The sequence below is a fragment of the Myotis brandtii genome, unplaced genomic scaffold, assembly GCF_000412655.1.
Source record: "Myotis brandtii unplaced genomic scaffold, ASM41265v1 scaffold350, whole genome shotgun sequence".
NCBI classification, from domain to species: domain Eukaryota; kingdom Metazoa; phylum Chordata; class Mammalia; order Chiroptera; family Vespertilionidae; genus Myotis; species Myotis brandtii.
In genome coordinates, this window is record NW_005363468.1 from 972,553 (window position 1) to 995,542 (window position 22,990).

The 22,990-nt window shown below is 35.8% G+C and overlaps 1 protein-coding gene across 1 annotated transcript in view; it reads left to right on the forward strand.

The window, feature by feature from the left end:
• Nucleotides 1–22,990, forward strand: part of MYCBP2 (MYC binding protein 2, E3 ubiquitin protein ligase) — a 300,054-nt gene that overhangs the window by 247,115 nt on the left and 29,949 nt on the right. The window contains exons 66-77 of the mRNA XM_014544063.1: nt 207–406; nt 1,249–1,398; nt 4,861–5,021; nt 6,411–6,567; nt 6,692–6,916; nt 10,721–10,786; nt 12,552–12,791; nt 13,100–13,189; nt 18,130–18,210; nt 20,315–20,581; nt 21,071–21,354; nt 22,713–22,809. Coding sequence (XP_014399549.1) covers nt 207–406; nt 1,249–1,398; nt 4,861–5,021; nt 6,411–6,567; nt 6,692–6,916; nt 10,721–10,786; nt 12,552–12,791; nt 13,100–13,189; nt 18,130–18,210; nt 20,315–20,581; nt 21,071–21,354; nt 22,713–22,809 — 2,018 coding nt within the window. The remainder of the gene's footprint in view (nt 1–206; nt 407–1,248; nt 1,399–4,860; nt 5,022–6,410; nt 6,568–6,691; nt 6,917–10,720; nt 10,787–12,551; nt 12,792–13,099; nt 13,190–18,129; nt 18,211–20,314; nt 20,582–21,070; nt 21,355–22,712; nt 22,810–22,990) is intronic.

Sequence of the window (22,990 nt, forward strand, 5' to 3'; positions counted from 1 at the left end):
ATAGCTGTATGACTTTAGGAAAGTAAGATATTTAATCTTTTTAAGCCTCAAGAAATATTTAAGTCATTGTGATTTATGTGAAGTGAAAAAAAAAAATCCCAAAGCTCTAAAGTGAATAAGTTAGATACTATTATTTTTAAATATAATCTTAAGTATATTAACCTGATGTATTGCCTATGAAAATTAATACCTTTTTTTCTTAATAGAAGTTGGTTCTTCTCTCTTGAGACATCCATCTCCTGAGCTTTCCCGGCTAATCTCAGCCCACAGCTCTCTTTCCAAAGGAGAACGAAATTTCCAATGGCCAGTTTTAGCTTTTGTTATACAGCATCATGATCTAGAAGGTCTTGAAATAGCAATGAAACAGGCCCTAAGGAAATCTGCTTGTCGAGTTTTTGCTATGGAGGTATGAATACATCAGCGTGGTTATTGATTCATTGATCATACAAATCATGTGATGATTCTATTTAATGATGTCACCTTTTTACCAAACAGAAATTGCAATAAGTTAAGAGACATTAGCCAATTGAAAATATCAAATGTTCCCATCAAAATTAAACTCTTAAGTTTATGAATAGAAATGATTTTAGAGTTCCATATGTAAGCATTCTAAAGAAATTTATTTCTACATTGCTTTATTATTTGAATCCTTGTATTCTTTTTTGAAAAAGTTTTTGTCATCACAGTGTTATTTCAGTTAGAATGATCATGCAAAGGGGATAAATATGCTTTTGAGTTATAAACCTAACAATTATAATTTATCTGAGTCTCTGTTCTCTGGAAATCATAGGATTGCTGAATATCATAGACTTACATATAGTAAATTCTTTATTACACATATGATAACCTACTACTTTATTGATGGGAACAAATAAATATATTTAATTAAGTGGTAGCTTGTGTTGAGCTTGAGAAATGGTCTATGTTGATCCTAAATGCAAGCTGGGGGAAAAATGTGTTTGAGTAAATTAAGACAAATTTTTAAAATAAAATGTGGTTTAAAAAAGTGTTTCGGTATTGCATTTTATAAGTATTATTTTTCCTATTATTATTAGTTTTTTAAATTAGGACCAAAATTTGTGACTATTTCAAGTTCAGTGTATTTCAGTGAAACAAAGGTCAGGCTTCCTAGTCTTCCTTGAAACACTTAATCTGGAGGTACTTTGTTTCCAATTAAGAAAAGCCCTGAATTTTTTTACTTATATATTTTCTTTTCATCTTGAACTCATTTAACCATTATTTATTCAGGCTTTCAACTGGCTTCTATGCAATGTCATTCAAACAACTTCTCTCCATGATATTCTATGGCATTTTGTGGCATCACTGACTCCTGCTCCAGTGGAACCAGAGGAAGAAGAGGATGAGGAAAATAAAACAAACAAAGAAAACGCAGAACAAGTAAGACAGATTTTTGTTTTTTTAATTGTCAGTATTTTTATAGGACAGTAGAAATATCTTCAGATAGTATAATAATTTGCATGAGGTCATGCACAGATTATATAACCTAAAGAAAAGAATACAATTTCAATGCTATGAGCAACATATTAAATTTACTTAGTGTTCTCTCTGGCAAAAATGCTGTCAGTTAATTCTGATTTCTCACTAAGCATCATTATCATTAATCAACTGGAAGAAACTGTTACAGTACAATATCAAATAAACAGGGCAACATTATTACATAGATCAGTCTACTTTACAATTCTGTAAGATATCAGCATTGATTCTGTGTAGGGACATGAAATTCCAGTGTTTGTTTGTCTTGAAGGGACTTGGATTTTATTGGAGACAGCCTGCATAATGGACAAATATTGAACTAGGACACTGGAAGCCTGGGACCAGCCTGGTTTTTACCTCTGGGCTTCATTTCCATATCTGGAATAAAATTAGAGGACTAAATCTTTCATTTAAATATCAAAACTGTCACAATAGTTAGAGAATTAAAAAAAACGCTAGTATCACATCCAAAACAGTGATCCAGGAAGATTAAAAGTAAGAAAAAAGATAACATCAGAAAAAATAGACTTCGAGAAAAATTATTAAGAGGAATAAAGAGGCTGTCTACAAAATTATAAAAGATTAATTTTGAGCATGTATGTGCCTAATAAAGCCTTTAAGAAATAAGTAAAAATTGACAGAACTATAAGGAAAAATAGAAAAAATCCACAGTTACAATGTGAGATTGTTACATACCTGTAACAGCATTCTATCCCTACATAACTAACCACCGCAAAACTCACTGAGTTAAAACAACTACTTTATTGGCTCACAAGTCTTTGGCTCAGCAATCTGGGTGAGGCTCAAAGAGAAGAATAGCTCATTTCTTCTGCTGATAGATTTGTGATTACACCAGAATAGATACTTTTATGTGGTTTTCATTCCTACAAATAATACAAACATGATTAATCTTTCTTTTTTCAATCTTTATTGTTTAAAGTATTATATATGTCTCCTTTTTCACCCATTGACCTCTCCCCAGCCACCCCAACCTCCCAGCACATTCCCTTACCCCTCCTAGTGTCTGTGTCCATTGGTTATGCTTATATGCATGCATACAAGTCCTTTGATTGATCTCTTACCCCCCCCCCATACCTTCCCCTGCCTTCCCTCTGAAGTTTAATGGTCTGTTTGATGCTTCTCTGTCTCTGTATCTATTTTTGTTCATCAGTTTATGTTGTTCATTATATTCCACAGATGAGTGAGATCTTGTGATATTTGACTTTCTCTGACTGGCTTATATAGCCTAGCATAATGTTCTCCAGGTCCATCCATGCTGTTGCGAGTGATAGGAGTTCTTTTTTTTTTTTTCTTTTAAGGGGAGAATGATGATTTTTATTTTTTTATTGTAATATATTTTATTGATTTTTTACAGAGAGGAAGGGAGAGGGATAGAGAGTTAGAAACATCGATGAGAGAGAAACATCCATCAGCTGCCTTCTGTACACTCCCTACTGGGGATGTGCCCACAACCAAGGTACATGCCCTTGACCAGAATTAAACCTGGGACCGTTGAGTCCGCAGGCTGACGCTCTATCCACTGAGCCAAACCAGTTAGGGTTTTTTTTTTGTTTTGTTTTTTACAGCAGCGTAGTATTCCATCGTGTAGATGTGCCAGTTTTTAATCTACTCATCTGCTGATGGGCACTTAGGCTGTTTCCAAATATTAGCTATTGTAAATTGTGCTGCTATGAACATAGGTGTTTCTGATTGGTGTTTATGATTTCTTGGGATATATTCCTAGAAGTGGGATCACTGGGTCAAATGGGAGTTCCATTTTTAATTTTTTGAGGAAACTCCATACTGTTTTCCACAGTGGCTGCACCAGTCTGCATTCCCACCAGCAGTGCAAGAGGGTTGCTTTTTCTCCAAGTCCTCTCCAGCACTTGTCATTTGTCAATTTGTTGATGATAGCCATTCTGACAGGTGTGAGATGGTACCTCGTTGTTGTTTTGACTGGCATCTCTCGGATGATTAGTGACTTTGAGTATGTTTTCATAAGTCTCTTGGCCTTCTGTATGTCCACTTTCGAAAGTGTCTATTTAAGTTCTTTGCCCATTTTTTATTGGATTGTTTATCTTCTTTTTTGTTAAGATGTATGAGTCCCCTATAAATTTTGGAGATTAGGCCCTTATTGGATATAACATTGGCAAATATGTTCTCCCATACAGTGGGTTTTCTTGTTGTTTTGTGATGGTTTCTTTTGCTGTGCAGAAACTTTTATTTTGATATAGTCCCATTTGTTTATTTTCTCTTTAGTTTCCATTGCCCTAGGACAGTGATGGCGAACCTATGACATGCGTGTCAGAGGTGACACACGAACTCATTTTTTTGATTGATTTTTCTTTGTTAAATGGCATTTAAATATATAAAATAAATATCAAAAAATAAGTCTTTGTTTTACTATGGTTGCAAATATCAAAAAATTTCTATATGTGACACGGCACCAGAGTTAAGTTAGGGTTTTTCAAAATGCTGACACGCCCTAGGAGCTGTGTCTGTAAAGATATTGCTCCAACAAATGTCTGCTATTTTGCTTCCTGTGACTTCTTCTAAGATTTTTATGGTTTCTCATCTTACATTTAAGTCCTTTATCCATTTTGTGTTTATTTTTATGTATGGTGTAAGTTGGTGACCTAGTTTCATTTTTTTGCATGTATCCAATTTTCCCAACACCATTTATGGAAGAGACTGTCTTGACTCCATTGTATGCTCTTGCCTCCTTTGTCAAATATTATTTGAGCATAATGGTTTGGGTTGATTTCTGGGTTCTCTCTTCTGTTCCATTGGTCTATACATATGTCTGTTCTTATGCCAGTACCAGGCAGTTTTGAGAACAGTGGATTTGTAGTATAGCTTGATATCTGGTATTGTGATCCCTCCAACTTTGTTCTTCTTTCTCAAGATTGCTGCTGCTATTCAGGGTCTTTTTTTATTCCATATGAATTTTTGCAGAGTTTGTTCTAGGTCTGTGAAATATGCCATTGGTATTTTAATGGAGATTGCATTAAATCTATAGATTGCTTTGGGTAGTATGGACATTTTAATGATGTTGATTCTACCAATCCATGAACACGGTATATTCTTCCATTTGTTTATGTCTTCCTCTATCTCTTTTTTCAATGACCTGTAGTTTTCCACGTACGGGTCTTTTACCTCCTTAGTCAAGTTTATTCCTAGGTATCTTATTTTTTTACGTGCAATCTTAATGTATGTTTTGGGTATGGTTTGGTTTTGTTGTTTACATTTCTGTTACAGGAGTATTTGAAAGTAACACAATACTTTTAAGTATACATAAGATGCTTTTGCGGGGGAAATTCCTTTCAATACAACAACTAGTCAACTTGCTTTCAATTTCTGTCTCAGGACAAAGATACAAGAGTATGTGAACATCCACTCTCAGATATAGTGATTGCAGGTGAAGCCGCTCATCCTTTACCACATACATTTCATCGCTTACTTCAAACAATCTCCGATCTTATGATGTCTCTCCCCAGTGGCAGTTCATTACAGCAAATGGCCCTAAGGTAATTTTATATCTAAATATTCTAGGTACATTGGAGAGGATATTTTATGGGCTATTCAAAGTTCAAAATGCTTGGAAGGCCCTTTAAATAGTAAGATATGAAGAATTCCTATATATGTGAATGGTGCCTCCCTCATTCCTGTCATAACTATAATTGTTCCTCTTCTTAGCTTACACTTGTTTGCTCCTCTATATAATATGAATCTTTTTTACTTTTCCCTCTTTCCTAACCAAAATTACTTTTCTGAGTGCTGCCTAAGAGTAGAATCTTAAATGTCACAAAATGAGAGAGGGAGAATGAAATTTGAAAAACATAAATCAAAATAGGATTTTGAATTGAAAATAATCTTAAGAAAAATGAAGTTATATATAACTAATCTTAAAACTTCCTTGAGGAGCATCACCTCCTTTTAAGTCCAAACCTGCTGCGTTTTTAACATTTACATTGTGAACCTTGTTATTAGATCCACATATACTGGAGACTAACATATAAATAAATCCTCTTTTGATTTTTATAAAAGATAGGTCATTGCAGTGATTTGGGCTACCCATACCCCTAATGGGTAAGACCAACAGAGGGGAGATTTTATTTCCTCTTCACAAAATTTTTGAAGTGCAAATAGTATGGAATTGTAAGACTAATAAATTTGAGAGTCTGTCATAGTTTGTCTACAAAACTGATTTATTACATTTTTTTGCTTCTATAGCTTTCATCTTCATGTATACAACCCTCCTATATAATAAAAGGGTAATATGCAAATTGATCCTAACAGCAGAACGACTGGAAACAACGGTCGCTATGGTGCACACTGACCACCAGGGGGCAGATGCTCAATGCAGGAGCTGCCCCCTGGTGGTCAGTGTGCTTCCATAGGGGAAGTGCAGCTCAGCCAGAAGCTGGCTCATGGCTGGCCAGGGCAGCAGCAGTGTCAGGAGCCTCTCCCGCCTCTGCGGCAGCACTAAGGATGTCCGACTAACAGCTTAGGCCTGCTCCCCCTAGGCTGTCAGAGGGATGTCTGACTGCCTGCTTAGGCCTGGTCCCCCAGGCAGTAGGCTTAAGCTATCAGTTGGACATCCCTCTAGGGGACCCGGATTGCAAGAGGGCACAGGCCGGGCTGAGGGAAACCCCCTGCCCCCACCGAGTACATGAATTTTCGTGCACCGGGCCTCTAGTTTATCTATATTTAAAATGAGTGTACTTGCCTTAGAACTTATCCCATTTTTTCTTAGAAATTAATTTTACTTTATAAAAGCACCAATACTAATGTTTTGTTTCCTGAAGTTTTTAAGTTTCCATTTTTACCTAGATCATTACGATTTCTTAAAATGTTAGGATTTCTTAGAAATTCCTGAAAAAGAATTATTTAATATATTGCTTATGTCTTTTTAGATGCTGGAGTCTGAAATTCAAGCAATCTGATCACCAGTTCCTCCATCAGAGCAATGTATTTCATCACATTAACAACATTTTGTCAAAATCAGATGATGGAGATAGCGAAGAGAGTTTTAGCATCAGTATACAATCTGGCTTTGAAGCTATGAGTCAGGTCAGTCATTTAACAATTATCCTGTTTCTATACAACAGCGTATTATTTCTTATTTCATGTCTGTTTTATTATCATGGGAGATTTCCATTTGAGTATTATAATTACTTATAATTGTTTCTGGTAGGAATTATGCATAGTAATGTGCTTAAAGGACTTAACCAGCATTGTTGACATAAAAACTTCAAGCCGGCCTGCCATGATTGGCAGTTTGACAGATGGTTCCACAGAAACCTTTTGGGAATCAGGAGATGAGGATAAAAACAAAACTAAGAACATCACCATTAACTGTGTAAAAGGAATCAACGCTCGCTATGTTTCTGTTCACGTGGACAATTCCCGAGATCTTGGGGTAAGAAAGGAATTTAATTTGTGGCACATTGGTTCTTTTCAGACAGTTAGTAATCATGTACTCTCATTTCTGAGTTTAGCAAAAAGATGGAACTTTACCAACCACACAGCATTTTGTATTTACCAAAGAAACCGTAAGTCTAACAACAGATTAATATGACTGGGGGTGCTGTGGAATACCATTTCAAGAAAGAGGTCTTATTACAAATATAGCATGGCTACATCTGAGCAAAATAAATGTCTCCTCTATATTTTTCTACCTCTATGCCCTTGTTTTAGCTAGTCCCTTGGCCTGAAGTCATCCCCTTAAACTCTCATTTCCTCCACATCTCTAGACCCAGCAGAGAAAGCCTCTCCCAGCACCTCCTCTATAAAAATTACTCTTTCCCTTCTCTGAGTTATTTGTATATTACTCTGATGGCACTTAATACATTTTGACCTACCAGTATACTTTCACAGTTTTCTATTCCTAAGCCTCACCCCAAGCTGTCATGGAGGGAGTGAGGGGACTTTCTGTACTAACCCAAGTAATCATGATTTATACTTTACCTAGCCCTGCCTGTCCATGTTTCAAATGGGTGAAGCACAGTTTTAAAAATTACTAAACAAAGGGGAAAGAGTCCTATTTGAGTGTTAAGAACCACTGCCAAATCCCCATACTTCTAACCCCATTTCTAAGGAAGGTTATTTCTGGGAATTATTTTCCCCAAAAAATAGATGTGGCTTGTTAGCAGATACAGTGTTAATCTCCTTGGATCATTACCAAGCTGCTCCCATCTATTTGCATATTTCCTTTTCCAGGAAGAGCCAGAGTAGGCGGTTGGGTCTCAGAGAACCTGGATAGAATATGCCAACCACAGAAGTCCAGTACACAAGTCAGAGCACTCCTTGCCATTCTTAGCCACTCCGAAGCCTGTCCATCAGTGCAGATTCAGTTCTTCCCTGGAGCTGGCTAAGAAAAAGGGGCATAGCTAATATATCATGAACTTACCTTACTAGAAGGTCAATACATTTTTCTGATTAGAACTCAAACTTATCTTTATTTTTTTGTTGTTTTTTTTTATTAAATCTTTATTGTTTAGATTATTATAGTTGTTCCTCTTTTTTCCCCCCATAGCTCCCCTCCACCCAGTTCCCACCCCACCCTCTGCCCTTACCTCCCCCACTGTCCTCATCCATAGGTGTATGATTTTTGTCCAGTCTCTTCCCTTACCTCCACACCCCTTTCCCCCCTGAGAATAGTCAGTCCATTCCCTTTCTATGCCCCTGATTCTATTATATTCAGCAGTTTATTCTGTTCATCAGATTATTTATTCACTTGATTTTTAGATTCACTTGTTGATAGATGTGTATTTGTTGTTCATAATTTGTATCTTTACCTTTTTCTTCTTCTTCCTCTTCTTAAAGGATACCTTTCAGCATTTCATATAATACTGGTTTGGTGGTGATGAACTCCTTTAGCTTTTCCTTATCTGTGAAGCTCTTTATCTGACCTTCAATTCTGAATGATAGCTTTGCTGGATAAAGTAATCTTGGTTGTAGGTTCTTGCTATTCATCACTTTGAATATTTCTTGCCACTCCCTTCTGGCCTGCAAAGTTTCTGTTGAGAAATCAGCTGACAGTCGTATGGGTACTCCCTTATAGGTAACTGACTTTTTTTCTCTTGCTGCTTTTAAGATTCTCTCTTTGTCTTTTGCTCTTGGCATTTTAATTATGATGTGTCTTGGTGTGGTCCTCTTTGGATTCCTTTTGTTTGGGGTTCTCTGCGCTTCCTGGACTTGTAAGTCTATTTCTTTCACCAGGTAGGGGAAGTTTTCTGTCATTATTTCTTCAAATAGGTTTTCAATATCTTGCTCTCTCTCATCTTCTGGCACCCCTATAATTCGGATGTTGGTACGCTTGAAGCTGTCCCAGAGGCTCCTTACACTATCTTCATATTATGGATTCTTTTTCTTTTTGTTTTTCTGGTTGGGTGTTTTTTGCTTCTTCGCATTTCAAATCTTTGGCTTGATTCTTGCGCTCCTCTGGTCTGCTATTGGGTGTAATATTCTTTATTTCAGAGCGTGTATGCTTAATTTCTAGTTTCTTTATCATAGCATCGAGGGTCTCATTAGTTTTCGTGAAGCTCTCCAAAAGTTTATTGCAAGCCCTCAAAATTGCGTTTTTTAGCTCTATATCCTCCATTTCTGTCATGTTTTTTTGTCTCCGCATTTTTTATGCTTTCTTGGTGCACCCCCTAGTGGTCTTTGTGCGCAGTCTTGTTCTAGTTGAGCCTTGATTGTTGTAGTTAATACTAGAGGGATTTGACCACCAGGCCGACTGGCTGTGTGAATCAGCTGTGTCTGCCGCGGAAAACTTCTGTCCTCTGGGGAGGTGCTAATCTAGCCTTTGCCTGAGGCGATCCGGCAAATGGCTCTGCGCAGGGCTTGGGCGGGGCGGGCTCAACAGGGCGGGCGGAGGGAGCGGTTATAGCCCCTCTCAGTCCCGTTCCCAGAGGCTCTGCTTCTCAGAACCCCAGGAACCGCTGCAAACCTCGGAGCGAAAGCTACCTTCCAACTGATGCCAGACAATCCCGCTTCTCCCGTTTGAGTCCGAGTCCCCAGCGATTCGCCCGTATATGGAGCTCAGAGTCTGAGACTCCCCCCTCACCGAAAACGACAACCGCGCCCTCAGCCACCAGCCCGCTTTGCGCGCGCACCTCCGCACCTGAGTATTTTCCACACTGCGCCTCCTCTGAGCCTCGGTGTGCTGTTATTTTTCCTTCTAGTTGAAGAGTCTCTCCTCAGCCAGCCTTCCTGTGGTTCTGGGTGATGTCCGTTCCGTCTTTTAGTTGTATTTTTGAAGTGGTTGTTTGCGGCAGCAGTCTCCGGTGTTTACCTATGCCGCCATCTTGGTTTCTCCTACAAACTTACCTTTGATTCATGGTCCATTTTAAGCCAGGAAATATTCTCCCTCAGAACAGTGATTCTAATCAATTTGAAATGTCCACCTTTTAAAGGAGATCATCTTAACTCTTCATTTTTAAAAGTTTCAGTAGGTAAGCTGACATCTGCTTTTCTTTTAAGAAATTTCCTCGAAGTTACACATCCTTGAGGCTCACTTACTTCTGTGTCCCCCAGCCTGCCCACCAGAGTACCTTATAGACCAGCATATGTTGATTTGAATTCCATCAGCCTATAGCACTTAAAATGTACAGTTCCCCAAGGAAGTAATATTAATCTGTTTCTTGATGTACTTTACATAAAATTTATTTAACCTTAAAGTCTGTGGCTCCAATGCCAGCATGACTCTTTTCACTAAAGAGTATTGAACTTCTACTGTTTGACATTTAGTTTTTGTGTTAATGTTCCTTCTCTGGTTTAGCAAGGGTCTCCAGAGGATAGAACCCATCATTCTCATATATCCTTCTCCAAGTTCATAAAGGCACATTGTGACAGTCACAAGTATTATTTAAGCCTTCCTTCTTTTTACTTAAAGAGAGAGTGGGACATGAGTGACAAGCAGAATTATTGAAAGACTTCATGATAAAGAATTTAAGTGTTTAGAGTTTGAGTAAAAAGGGGGAATGGCAAGCAACTCTCTCAGAGCTCATGGAGAAAGGTTGAAATGTGAGATTTAAGGTAGAGTTTGTGAGAATAAGAAATTACTGGAGGTGAGAAATTATGGTTGGTTGGACAAATGGAGTGAGGTTAATTGGGAAGGACCATTAAAGACAGACAGAAAAGTTGATGTAGACTTTAAGAAATCATTGAAAATTCTGGAAAAGGAATATGGCATAATAACTATTTGAATTGTCTATTTCAGAATAAAGTTACTTCAATGACCTTCTTAACTGGCAAAGCAGTAGAAGATTTGTGCAGAATAAAGCAGGTAATTAAAATTTTGTCATTAAATGTTTTGCTACCTAGGGAGAAATTTCTTCTCAGTCTCCACTGTTGAGTTCTAATTTTGGCATTATAAGAAATCATCTATTTAAAAATGCTAAATTGACAAGTGGTCCATATAGAGGAACAATTACAACCATCCATGTACTAAAATTGTACCCATTACTGCCCTAATTTATCATAGATTTGATTCACAATTGACACCTGAATTCACCTACACTTCAGGTTAAAACATAGGTTGTTGTCCTCTAAAAATCTGTCACTTATAATATTGCAACTACATCCAGTTTACAAGTCAATTTATAAACCAACTCTAGAAACAGGTTAGATTTTATCTGGGAATGTATCTGAGATTATAAACTCAGATGGGAGAAATTTTATCAGAGCTGTTCTTCTATAGCTACTTTGTCCCATGGACACTGACCATTTATTGTTGGTTTTTAATCATATTGAAAGAATGAATTGAGATTTAGATTAAACAAACAATAAATTTTGTTTAAATTGTTAAAGAATTTGGGGAATCCAAACGGTGTAACTCAGTGGTTGAGCATTGACCCATGAACCAGAAGGTCACGGTTCGATTCCCTGCCAGGGCACATGTCTGGGTTTGGAGCTCTATCTCCAGTAGGGGGCATGCAGGAGACAGCCAATGGATGATTCTCTCTCATCATTGATGTTTCTCCCTCTCCCTCCCTCTCTCTAAAAATCAATAAAAACATATTTTTAAAAAAAGAATTTGGGGAAATAATCTTATTCATTGAGATAGTGTTTGTTTATACATAATGCTCTTTTTAGGAAATTGACATCAATTAAAATTATATTAAATTAGATGTCTATAATATAAGTAATATAGACATCTTGGATTATTTCTTGTATGTCAAATGCCCTAAGAAAAATTTTCATTTTATCAAGTGAATAGTGTCAAAAACCATTTCACAGTGCATTGAAATTTAATCTTTGAATAAAGGCTATATTCTCAATGAAATACCTATATATATAAAAGCCCAGTGACCGAATGGTGGAACGACTGGTGGCTATGATGCGCACTGCAACAGCCAACCATCCTGATCCAGATCCGGGCCCTGATCAGTCCCCCGGACCCCCTCACCCCGCCCCCAGCCTGCCTGGCCCCTAATTGGCCCCCAACACCCCAATAGGGGCTGGGGCCGGCCGGCCAACTGCCTACAGCCCCTCCCCCCTGCCGGCCCCACCTGATGGACCCCCATTGGGGCAGGCCTACTGGACCGCACCCATGCACGAATTCGTGCACCAGGCCTCTAGTTGTAAAATCATCACAAATACGAAGTTACTTATTATATAATTTTTTTAAAAAGTAAAACATAGATAACTGCATATCAAAATGCTTATCTTTAAATGGATTTAATGTGAAAATGCACAAAACAGAACCTTGTTGTGAGTGTTTCTACTTATGGTCAATATAGATAAAGTACAGTCATATAAATTGTGTGTAATGGTTTCACTTCTGTAACTTGTGCATTTTAATTCTCAACTCCATCCCTTAGTGACAATCCTTCTACTTGTGTTAACTTACTTTCTTCATCTGTATAATAGCTACTGTAGTATTACTTATCCTGACAAAGTTTAAATAAGATAATCAGTGTGAAATTACCTAGAAAACTTTACTCTGGATACAATTATGTGTATTTGTGCTGTTATTGGTGCTAAGTCTAGGACAGTGATAAAAAGTGATACAGCTGTGTCAGGTTTCTGTGCCCTTTCTGCTCTGCCAGGTTGATCTGGATTCCAGGCACATTGGTTGGATAACAAGTGAACTTCCAGGAGGGGATAATCACATCATCAAAATTGAATTAAAGGGCCCAGAAAATACACTGAGAGTTCGACAAGTAAAGGTCTTGGGCTGGAAGGATGGCGAAAGCACAAAAATTGCTGGCCAGATTTCAGCCAGTGTAGCCCAGCAGAGGAACTGTGAAGCTGAGACTCTGCGAGTGTTCAGACTCATCACATCACAGGTGAGTGTCCTCACTACGAATTCCAGCACAGGATATATTATTTCAACAATAATATCAAGAGGGTTGACAAAATATTTTGTAGAACTTACTAGAGATTGCTGGCTACAAATGTGGCCCATTTTTCGTGTCATAGCCCTAAACTCCTGTATTTCACTTTACCTTCATAATTCTGAAAAGCAGTGGTGTAGAGCAGGAACAACATGGTAATATTAATAAAGCCTGCACACAATCAGCTGATGAGTCTTCTACCTTTCACCGTGGTAATTCCTGCCATTAATTTCTTCTCATATCCTTGTCTTCTTCATCAGGTATTTGGAAAACTCATCTCTGGAGATGCTGAACCCACCCCTGAACAAGAGGAAAAAGCACTGTTGTCATCACCTGAAGGAGAGGAAAAAGTATACAATGTATTTATTTGTATTCTAAAAATATTTTTATTTCCCTTTTTCATTTTCTTTTGTTCAGTGAAGTAATCCATGTATTGTTATGTATTTAAATAAATAAGTAATAATTAGTTTATGTGCAGTTCATATTTTTTACTTTAATTAGAAGATAAAGAAACTGTCAAAAGAAATTCATTATTCATGTGTGATCTAGCTAGTATTTTAAGTAGCAACAAAATTTACTCTATACTTTGGGCTGTTGTATTCAAGTGTTAGTATTTGTAAAATTAACTTAGTCATTTACTGTGCAGTATACCATCAGTCATCTTCTTCCTCCATTTTCTCTGTCTTCACAGTATAGCCTAAAGATTGTCTTCTCCATGAACTTTCTTCATGCTTTCCCCCAAACACAACATAGTTTCCCTCTGCTAAACTTCTTAGTAACCTCTATATGTCTCTTGGTTTCTCACTTGTTATGCTTATTTGTATACATGTTTTATCTCTTCTTCTACTGAATCATAGTCTCTTAAAAACCAAGTACATGTCTTGTTTGTCTTTGTATCCACCATGGCATAAACACCCATGTGTTGAGTAAATTTTTATTGGAATAACCTGTTCTTAGCACTATTTTTGAAATTTCTTCTAAAATACAGTTGTGTTACTTAATTTGGTCAAAAGCACTGTACCTAAAAGGAAACCCTCACTCGTTTCCAAAAAGGGAAGTCAACTCTGATTAATCTCGTTATTTTTGTGTCTTTAGATGTTACAAATAACATCTTGGCAGCTCTTTGAAAGATACTTTAAAGGATTTACCTAGTTTAACACTGCCTTCTGAATCACCCACATTTTTCTATTAGGGGTCTGTAAAAAAATAAGATTTCATAAACAGGTCATTTCTTTCAGCATCTTTTGCAGATATTATTTTAAAGACTCCAAGACTCTGTAACTACTCATTAAACCAACTAAATTTTAGCAAGTGACAGTTCTATCCTTTAAAACCTTGAGAACTGGCCTCAAAAACACTTGCATTCTGTCCTAAATATTAAGCCCCTTGCCCCCAATAAATCAACAAGGATACTATATATAGTATATAAATAACTTATTAAATATGTGAAAAAATTGCACTTGTGATAGGATTTCAGAGTACATTGAGATAGACCATTGTGCCCTGGAGTGATCAGTGAAGGCTTCTTGGGAGAATATTGGACATGAGTTAGACTTGAAAGAGAATGGATGAAAGTTAGATTAATCGGGAAATGGGCCCAAGAGTTCATTGGAGAGGCTGGCCTAATAGGAGAGTATATATTGAGCTGTTACGATTGAATAGGAAAGATTATACCAGCAGTTGGATGCCTATGAAATAACAACTTCTAAGAGAATCATTTTACATCAGTTTTTTTAAGTAAGGTTTACACAGAAAAATTTTATCCTTTTCAACTGTATCATTTGATGAATTTTGACCAATATGTATACAGCAGTAAAATCATCACTGTAATCAACTTTTAAAGCACATCACTCCCAAAATTTCCCTCATGCTTCTTTGTAGTCAGTCCCCTCATCTCATGCTTAGACCCTGTCAACCACTTTAGTGTAGCATCTGTTTGGATCTTTCACTCATGTTTTTATATTGGGTTATTTGTATTATTATTGGGTTATAAAATCTCTTTATACATTCAGTATATTCAGGCTATATGTCCTGTGTGTTCAAATATTTTCTCCTACTCTGAAGCTTATCTTTCAGAGAGCAGAAGTTCTATTTAATGAAGTCCACTATTTTTTTTTTCTAAATAACTCATGATTTTTGTGTTGAACCTAAAATGTAAAGTCACAAATATTTTTACCATATTTTCTTCTAGAAACAGAGTTTTAGTTATTTTATTTAGAACTATATACATTTTAAGTTAATTTATCTGGATTCTCTATTTTATATCTTCTATATATATAAAAGCTTAATATGCAAAGTGTCCCCTCGGGAGTTCAACCGGGAGACTGGGAGTTTGATCACTCGCTATGACGTGCACTGACCACCAGGGGGCGGCACAGAACGAAGGAAGGCCCCAGCCGGCAGCTGGGGAAGGGAGGCCCTGGCCGGCAGCCAGAAGGCCCTGATCAGCCCTGATCACCAGCCAGGCCTAGGAACCCTACCCATGCACGAATTTTGTGCACCGGGTCTCTAGTATATATATATAATGTTACACCACCATCTGACTGTCTTGATTACTGCAGCTATATAGAAAATTATGGAATCAAATTCTAACCTGGTTCTCTTTCAGTGCTGTTTTGTAGGTCCTTTGCATATTCATATAAAGCTTAAAATTAGTTTCTCAGTTCCCCTCCTGCCCCCCAAAATATATTCTTGTATATTGATTGAAATTGCACCAGATTGATAAGTCAATTTGGAGAGAATCGGTATCTTAATAATATTGAGTACTTTTATCCACAAGCATGATATAGTCTCTCCATTTATTTGGATCTTATTCAATTTCTGTCAGCAGTGTGCTGAAGTTCAGTGTATAGGTCTTATTAAATTGTTCCCTAAACATTTTATGGTTTTTATACTATTGTAAATGGTGTTTCCTTTTTGCTTTCCAGTTGTTCATTTCTAGCATATAGTTGACTTTTGTGTATTGAATTACATCCTGTGATCTTAAGTCCACTTATTCTTGCTTTTTTGTGGAACCTTTGAGATTTTCTTCATAGATAATCATGTACTCTGTAAGAGTTTGCTTTATGTATTCCTTTCCAATCTATATGCTTTAAATTTTTATTGTGTCTTTGGAATGTTGAAGAGCTTCAGTACCATGTTGAACAGAAGTGTTAGGATCAGACATCTTTTCCTTCTCTGGATCTTAAAAGGAAAGCATTCAGTCTTTCACCATTATGTGTGATGTTAGCTATAGATTTTTTTATAAATGCTCTTAATCAGATTGAGGATATTTCCTTCTGTTCCTGGCTTGTTAAGAAATTTTGTCATAATGGATATTTTCACGTATTTCTCTTTTTGTATTTTCTTTCATTCAGTAAAATAATCCATATATTATTATGTCTGTTAATAGATATGTAATATAAGTTTATATGCATTTCATTTTTCTTTAGTAAATGAGAAGGTAAACTAGGGGAGTGGTTGTTAAATGGTACAGTGTTTCTTTTGGGATGATCAAAGTGTTCGAAAACTGACTGTGGTAAGGATTGCACATATCTGCAAATATGCTATAAACCATTGATTGCACATTTCAAATGACATGGTATAGTATGGTGTGTGAACTATATCTCAGTAATGCTAACTTTAAAAACCACAAATTATGAAGAATGTTAAAAAATAAGAAAACTCATTTGTTTCTGTATGATTTAGCTAGTATTTTAAGTAGCAAAAAAATTATTCTACAAATTTACTTTCTTTAATAGATACAGGCTATTGCAGTTATCTATTGTTCTTGAGGGGGGCTATGGTAGTTCTTTATGTAATTTGTCCATTTCATCTAATAGGCTGAGTTTATTGGCATAAGTTGTTCATTATATACTCTGGTTATATTTAATATCAGTAGAATCTGTGGTGGTATATCTTCTTTTATTATTCTTTTCATCTGTGTACTTTGGGTTTGATTTTTTTCTAGTTTTGTAATAACCAAACATAGAGCATAGACTAGAGACCTTTCTTTTCTCAAGTAATGCTGTGATTTTTCTTCTAACCACTGCTTTAGTTCAGTGTCACAATTTTAATGTGGTGTGTGTTTGTCTGGCTTTTTTTTTTTTTTCATTTTATTCAGTTCAAAATATTTTCTGACTCCCATTTTGATTTCTTCTTTGACCCCTGGATAAATATTTAGAAGTGTTTTGTTTAATTTCTAGATATTTGGGGATGTCCCTCATAGCTTTCTATATTAATTTCTAGTTTAATTCCATTGTGATAGAAATATATACTTTGTATTATTTTGGTCCTTTTAAAATTGTTAAGCCTTAGCTGATTTGGCTTAGTGGATAGAGCATCCACCTGCAGACTGAAGGGTCCCAGGTTTGATTCTGGTCAAGGGCACATGCCCAGGTTGCAGGCTCGATCCCTAGTAGGGGGTGTGCAGGAGGCAGCTGATCAATGATTCTCTCTCACCATTGATGTTTCTATCTCTCTCTCCATCTCCCTTCCTCTCTGAAATCAATAAAAAATATTTAATAAATAAATAGAAAGAAAAGAAAATTGTTAAAATTTTATTTCTGGCTCATAATATGATATATTTTAGTGAATGTCCATGTGAACTTGAAAAAAATATGAGCTCTGTTTTTGTTCTTTGATGGGGTTCTATAAATATCAGTTAATTCAAGATGGTTGGTAGTTTTGTTCATGTCTTCAAGAGCCTTTAAGCAAAAGAGTGCATTGCCTCAGTTTTCTTTACCTGTAAAATAGGCAGGACATCAGATTTTACCTTAGGGGTTGTTGTAAAGATTAAATAAGAATATATTTATATATCCGATTTACATTCCCAACAACACGGTGCATAAAGGTTCCTTTTACTCCACATCCTTGCTAACACTTGTTATTCTTGTCTTTTTCATAATACCCATTCTAACAGGTGTGAGGTGGCATCTCATTTGTGGTTTTGATTTGTATTTCTCTGATGATTAGTGATGTAGAGCACCTTTTCATGTACCTGTTGGTCATCATCTGTATGTCTTCTTTGGAAAAATGTCTGTTCAGATCTTCTCCTTATTTTTTAATCAGTTGTTTGGTTTTTTTGCTATTGAGTTATATTTTAGAGATTAGTTCCTTAACAGATACATGATATGCAATTTTTTTTCCACTCATTAGGTTGCTTTTTCATTTTATTGATGGTTTCCTTTGCTGTGCAGAAGCTTTTTAGTGTGATGTAGTCCCACATGTTTTATTTTGATACCTTAAAATGTCAAATGTACAAGTTTTATTCACAGAGCTTGCTTTTTCTTTTTCCTTTTTCTATGTAAAGGCAACGTCAGATGCTGACCTGAAAGAACATATGGTTGGAATCATATTCAGTAGGAGTAAACTGACTAACTTACAAAAACAGGTTGGTTCAGATCCATTTCATTGTCTTTATCAGTTTTTTATCGTTTTCCAAAATCTATGGAGGCTTTCTTATGCTAACTCTTTTATAGATCCTGCAGAATATATCTGCCTTTTTCTAGAGAGAAAAGAGTATATTGGTATACCTGCATCACTTTAAAGATTTCTTTTGCGTGTTAACTTTCCTACTTTGCTGCTCTTTGTTATGTATTTTCAGGTAGATTATTTCAGTTTGGTGACAAATGCCCAATTATATCAGATTTCATTTGCATGTCTTGTGTTCCTTTAACCACCTTTTTTTGTTTGTTGATTGATTTCTTTTTAATTTGCTGAGCAATTATATTAACTAAACCAGTGTTAATATTTTTACACTGGTGTAAGAGGATTGGGAAGTACCACGACATTGTTCAAATGTGCCCAAATAACATAAAAATTAGCCCTTCAAAAGTCAAGTAAAATATTGGTTTTAAATTAGCCCATTATTGCCCGGCCAGTGTAGCTTAGCAGTTGAGTGTTGACCTATGAACCAGGGAGTCACAGTTTCATTCCTGGTCAGGGCACATGCCAGGGTTCCAGGCTCGATCACTTGTGGGAGGCATGCAGAAGGCAGCAGATCCATGATTCTCTCTCATCATTGATATTTCTATCTCTCCCTCCCTCTCCTTTACTCTCTGAAATCAATAAAAATATATTTTTTAAAAATAAATTAGCCCATTATTTTAACTTTAAATACCATTAAATAAATGACAACTTTATTTGTGCTTTATCTCTTTTTAACAGCTTTTTGTTGAATCTTAGTTGTAAAATGTACTGTTATTTTATATATCACTTAAAAAGAAAATTTGCTGCGTATTAAGTTGTGAATGCCATTAATTATAAAATACATTATGAATTTAAGTGTTATAATGGAGGTGATAGAAGTGATAAAATATGGTAATTTATGTTTGTTTGATGTCTTAAACCAACAATTTTCAACCTTTTCATCTCGTGGCATACATAAATTAATTGCTAAAATTCTGTGGCACACCAAAATATGTATTATTTGAGGATCTAACAAAAAAATAGGTATAATTTTGATTTATTCACAACAACCAGCTCTTGTTGTGTTGGCTGTTATGTTTTTATTTGGCAATCTAAGGGAAAAGAGGTCAGTGCCCCTGACTAAATAGTCAGGTATTGCATGTTTTAAAAATTCTTGAAGCACCAGTTGAAAATCTCTATCTTAAACTATAGGCAGGGGCATTAGTAGCTTGTATATAAGTAGATTAAGTAAATTCTACATATCAGTTGATTTAGATATTCAGATTTTTAATCATGGTTCCCCTAGTTTTTTAAAAAATTGTTTTTTAAGACGAGTTGAGAGAATGGTATGATGTAGAATTAACTGGGAGGAAGAGTATTGGGTATCAACTATATTCTTGTCTTTTTATAAAAAAACTAAGAGTAGTAAATCAAACTTACAAATATGTTTTTATGTTTTCCTTATGTTGCTATGTCACCTTTTAAATAGGTATGTGCTCACATAGTCCAGGCTATTCGCATGGAAGCCACCAGAGTTCGTGAAGAATGGGAACATGCCATATCAAGCAAAGAAAATGCCAATTCTCAGCCCAGTGATGAAGATGCCTCCTCTGATGCTTACTGCTTTGAGCTGCTCTCTATGGTTTTAGCATTGAGTGGCTCTAATGTGGGCCGGCAGTATCTGGCTCAGCAGCTAACTCTGCTCCAGGATCTCTTCTCACTGCTCCACACACCCTGACTAAATAGTCAGGTATTGCATGTTTTAAAAATTCTTGAAGCACCAGTTGAAAATCTCTATCTTAAACTATAGGCAGGGGCATTAGTAGCTTGTATATAAGTAGATTAAGTAAATTCTACATATCAGTTGATTTAGATATTCAGATTTTTAATCATGGTTCCCCTAGTTTTTTAAAAAATTGTTTTTTAAGACGAGTTGAGAGAATGGTATGATGTAGAATTAACTGGGAGGAAGAGTATTGGGTATCAACTATATTCTTGTCTTTTTATAAAAAAACTAAGAGTAGTAAATCAAACTTACAAATATGTTTTTATGTTTTCCTTATGTTGCTATGTCACCTTTTAAATAGGTATGTGCTCACATAGTCCAGGCTATTCGCATGGAAGCCACCAGAGTTCGTGAAGAATGGGAACATGCCATATCAAGCAAAGAAAATGCCAATTCTCAGCCCAGTGATGAAGATGCCTCCTCTGATGCTTACTGCTTTGAGCTGCTCTCTATGGTTTTAGCATTGAGTGGCTCTAATGTGGGCCGGCAGTATCTGGCTCAGCAGCTAACTCTGCTCCAGGATCTCTTCTCACTGCTCCACACAGCATCCCCTCGAGTCCAGAGACAGGTGACTGATCATACCACTACCCTTTTGTATTATTTTCTTACTTGAAACATTGTTAAAAATTAAACTAGTAAAGTATAGAACTTTATCAATTTTGTTTTATCTTGTTATGTTTTAGGTTTTTGGAATGTATTTTAACTCCATGCTTTTTATTTTTGACTCACTGTGATGAGAATACAGAAGAGGAAAATACAGTTTATTTTACTGATGTGCTGTTGTGATAAGAGTGTTCTGGCTATGAGTTTCTTATTACCCTGAAATCTATAATTAAATTTTCCCTTAATCCTAACCAAATAAAAGACATCTTTTTTCTTGCTGCCCTGAAGTGGTAATTACCATCTGGGAAATTTTTTTTAAATAGTGTTTAAATCATATTTCTTTGCTTCTCAAATATTTGAAGTCATAGAATGGCAGCTGTGTTCATTTAAGAAGTTGAAAACTTTAAAACACCAATCTTTAAATGGAATTCTTTCCTTTTATTTTTCTTACCAGGTGACCTCCTTATTAAGGCGAGTTTTGCCTGAAGTGACGCCTAATCGTCTGGCCAGCATCATAGGAGTGAAATCTCTCCCCCCAGCAGATATCAGTGATATCATTCACTCAACAGAGAAAGGAGATTGGAATAAGCTAGGTATTTTGGACATGTTTCTAGGATGCATTGCCAAAGCCCTCACAGTACAGCTCAAAGCCAAAGGAACCACCATCACAGGAACAGCTGGAACCACCGTGGGCAAAGGAGTTACAACAGTTACCCTTCCAATGATTTTCAATTCCAGGTTGGTCATTATGGCTGTTTTATACTAAAATAGAACAGAATGAGCTACTGTTTGGAGAATTCAGACATGATGTCAAATTCTACCTTATTTTCTTATTCACCAAATAAACGCCATATATACTGACCCATGTATAATAAAGAATGCTGTATATAATAATAAAAATCATTTTGGGATTAGTGGGGAAAAGAGTCTGCTAAATATATTTTTCCCATGTAGAAAAATAATTATAGGCCCTTACCTCATACCATATACAAAAATAAACAAGATTAATTAAAGCTTTATATATATATTTCTTTTAAAATTCTACAAGGACAAATCATAGAAGAATATTTTTGTAATCTCCAATTTGGGAAAACTTTAAACGAAACACAGAACCCAAAAGTCAGAGAGGAAAAGATTCACAGATTTGACTACATAAAAATGGAAATTAATTGATAGTACTTTTAAAATACAAGCAACTGACTTGGAAAAAATATTTAACATTTATATAGTGGACAATGAATTATTAGGCATAATATTAGAAGAATGAGTACAAATCATTGAGAAAAAGACAACTGATAAATGACAAGAAAAGTAAATTCAGAGAAGAAAAATTACAAATGCCAGGGAACAAATGAAAAGACACTTCACTGGTAATCAGAGAAATATAGATAAAACAATAGAGAATATCTGCATTGGCAGCATTATTAAGAAATAGGCATTTTTTATTATATGTAATGTAGATTGCTACAGTTTTTTTGGATATCAGTTTGATAGCATATCACTATATTTATAATATGCATGTCTTTTGACCTACCAATTCTACTTCTACAATTGTTTCCATCAGAGGTGTCCATACATGTGCACAGATATGCAAGAGTGTTTATTCCAGAAATGTATGTTACAGCAGAAAATTGGGAACATGCTAGTAAAAGAGACAATCCATGATATTAAGCAAAAAACATCAGAATATAAATCAGCATATTGCTTCCTTTATCTCCATAGACTTGCTAAGGAAAAAAATGCCACCTGAACTCAACAGTAGTTTACTCAGTGATATAGTTGACATATTCTGGTGCAAACTCTTCATTATCTCTGTGGACAAAGAGTTTGTAGACTTTGGATATACATTGAATAGCACTGTTCTAGAAGATGCATACACAAATAATATATAAACAAATATTTCAAAGGGAGCACATGTTAGAATAGATAGTCTCTTGATGTTGAAGACACAGATAATGGGTAATGTGTTGATTAATATTCTTTAAAAAGGCTTTACTTGACTATCATTTAAAGAATTAAAATGCTACATATTGAAATAACAGTTTTCATCTGTAACTATCACTGACTGGTTTGCAAATGCTGACTTTTCTTTGTAGTTATATTCGACGAGGTGAAAGTCATTGGTGGATGAAGGGCTCAACTCCTACTCAGATCTCAGAGATTATCATTAAACTTATTAAGGATATGGCAGCAGTAAGTTCCCATCCTCCTGATCGTTGTCAATGAAATGCAGTAGAAATCTTAACAAAACAAGCAGCTTATTCTACTGAATTAATAGGAGAAGTACATTAGTATTATTTTGGTTTACTTAGAGGCTCTGTTTAATAGGTTAACCTTTTTACCATTTATCTTTTAGTTATAAATTTGTCCGTTG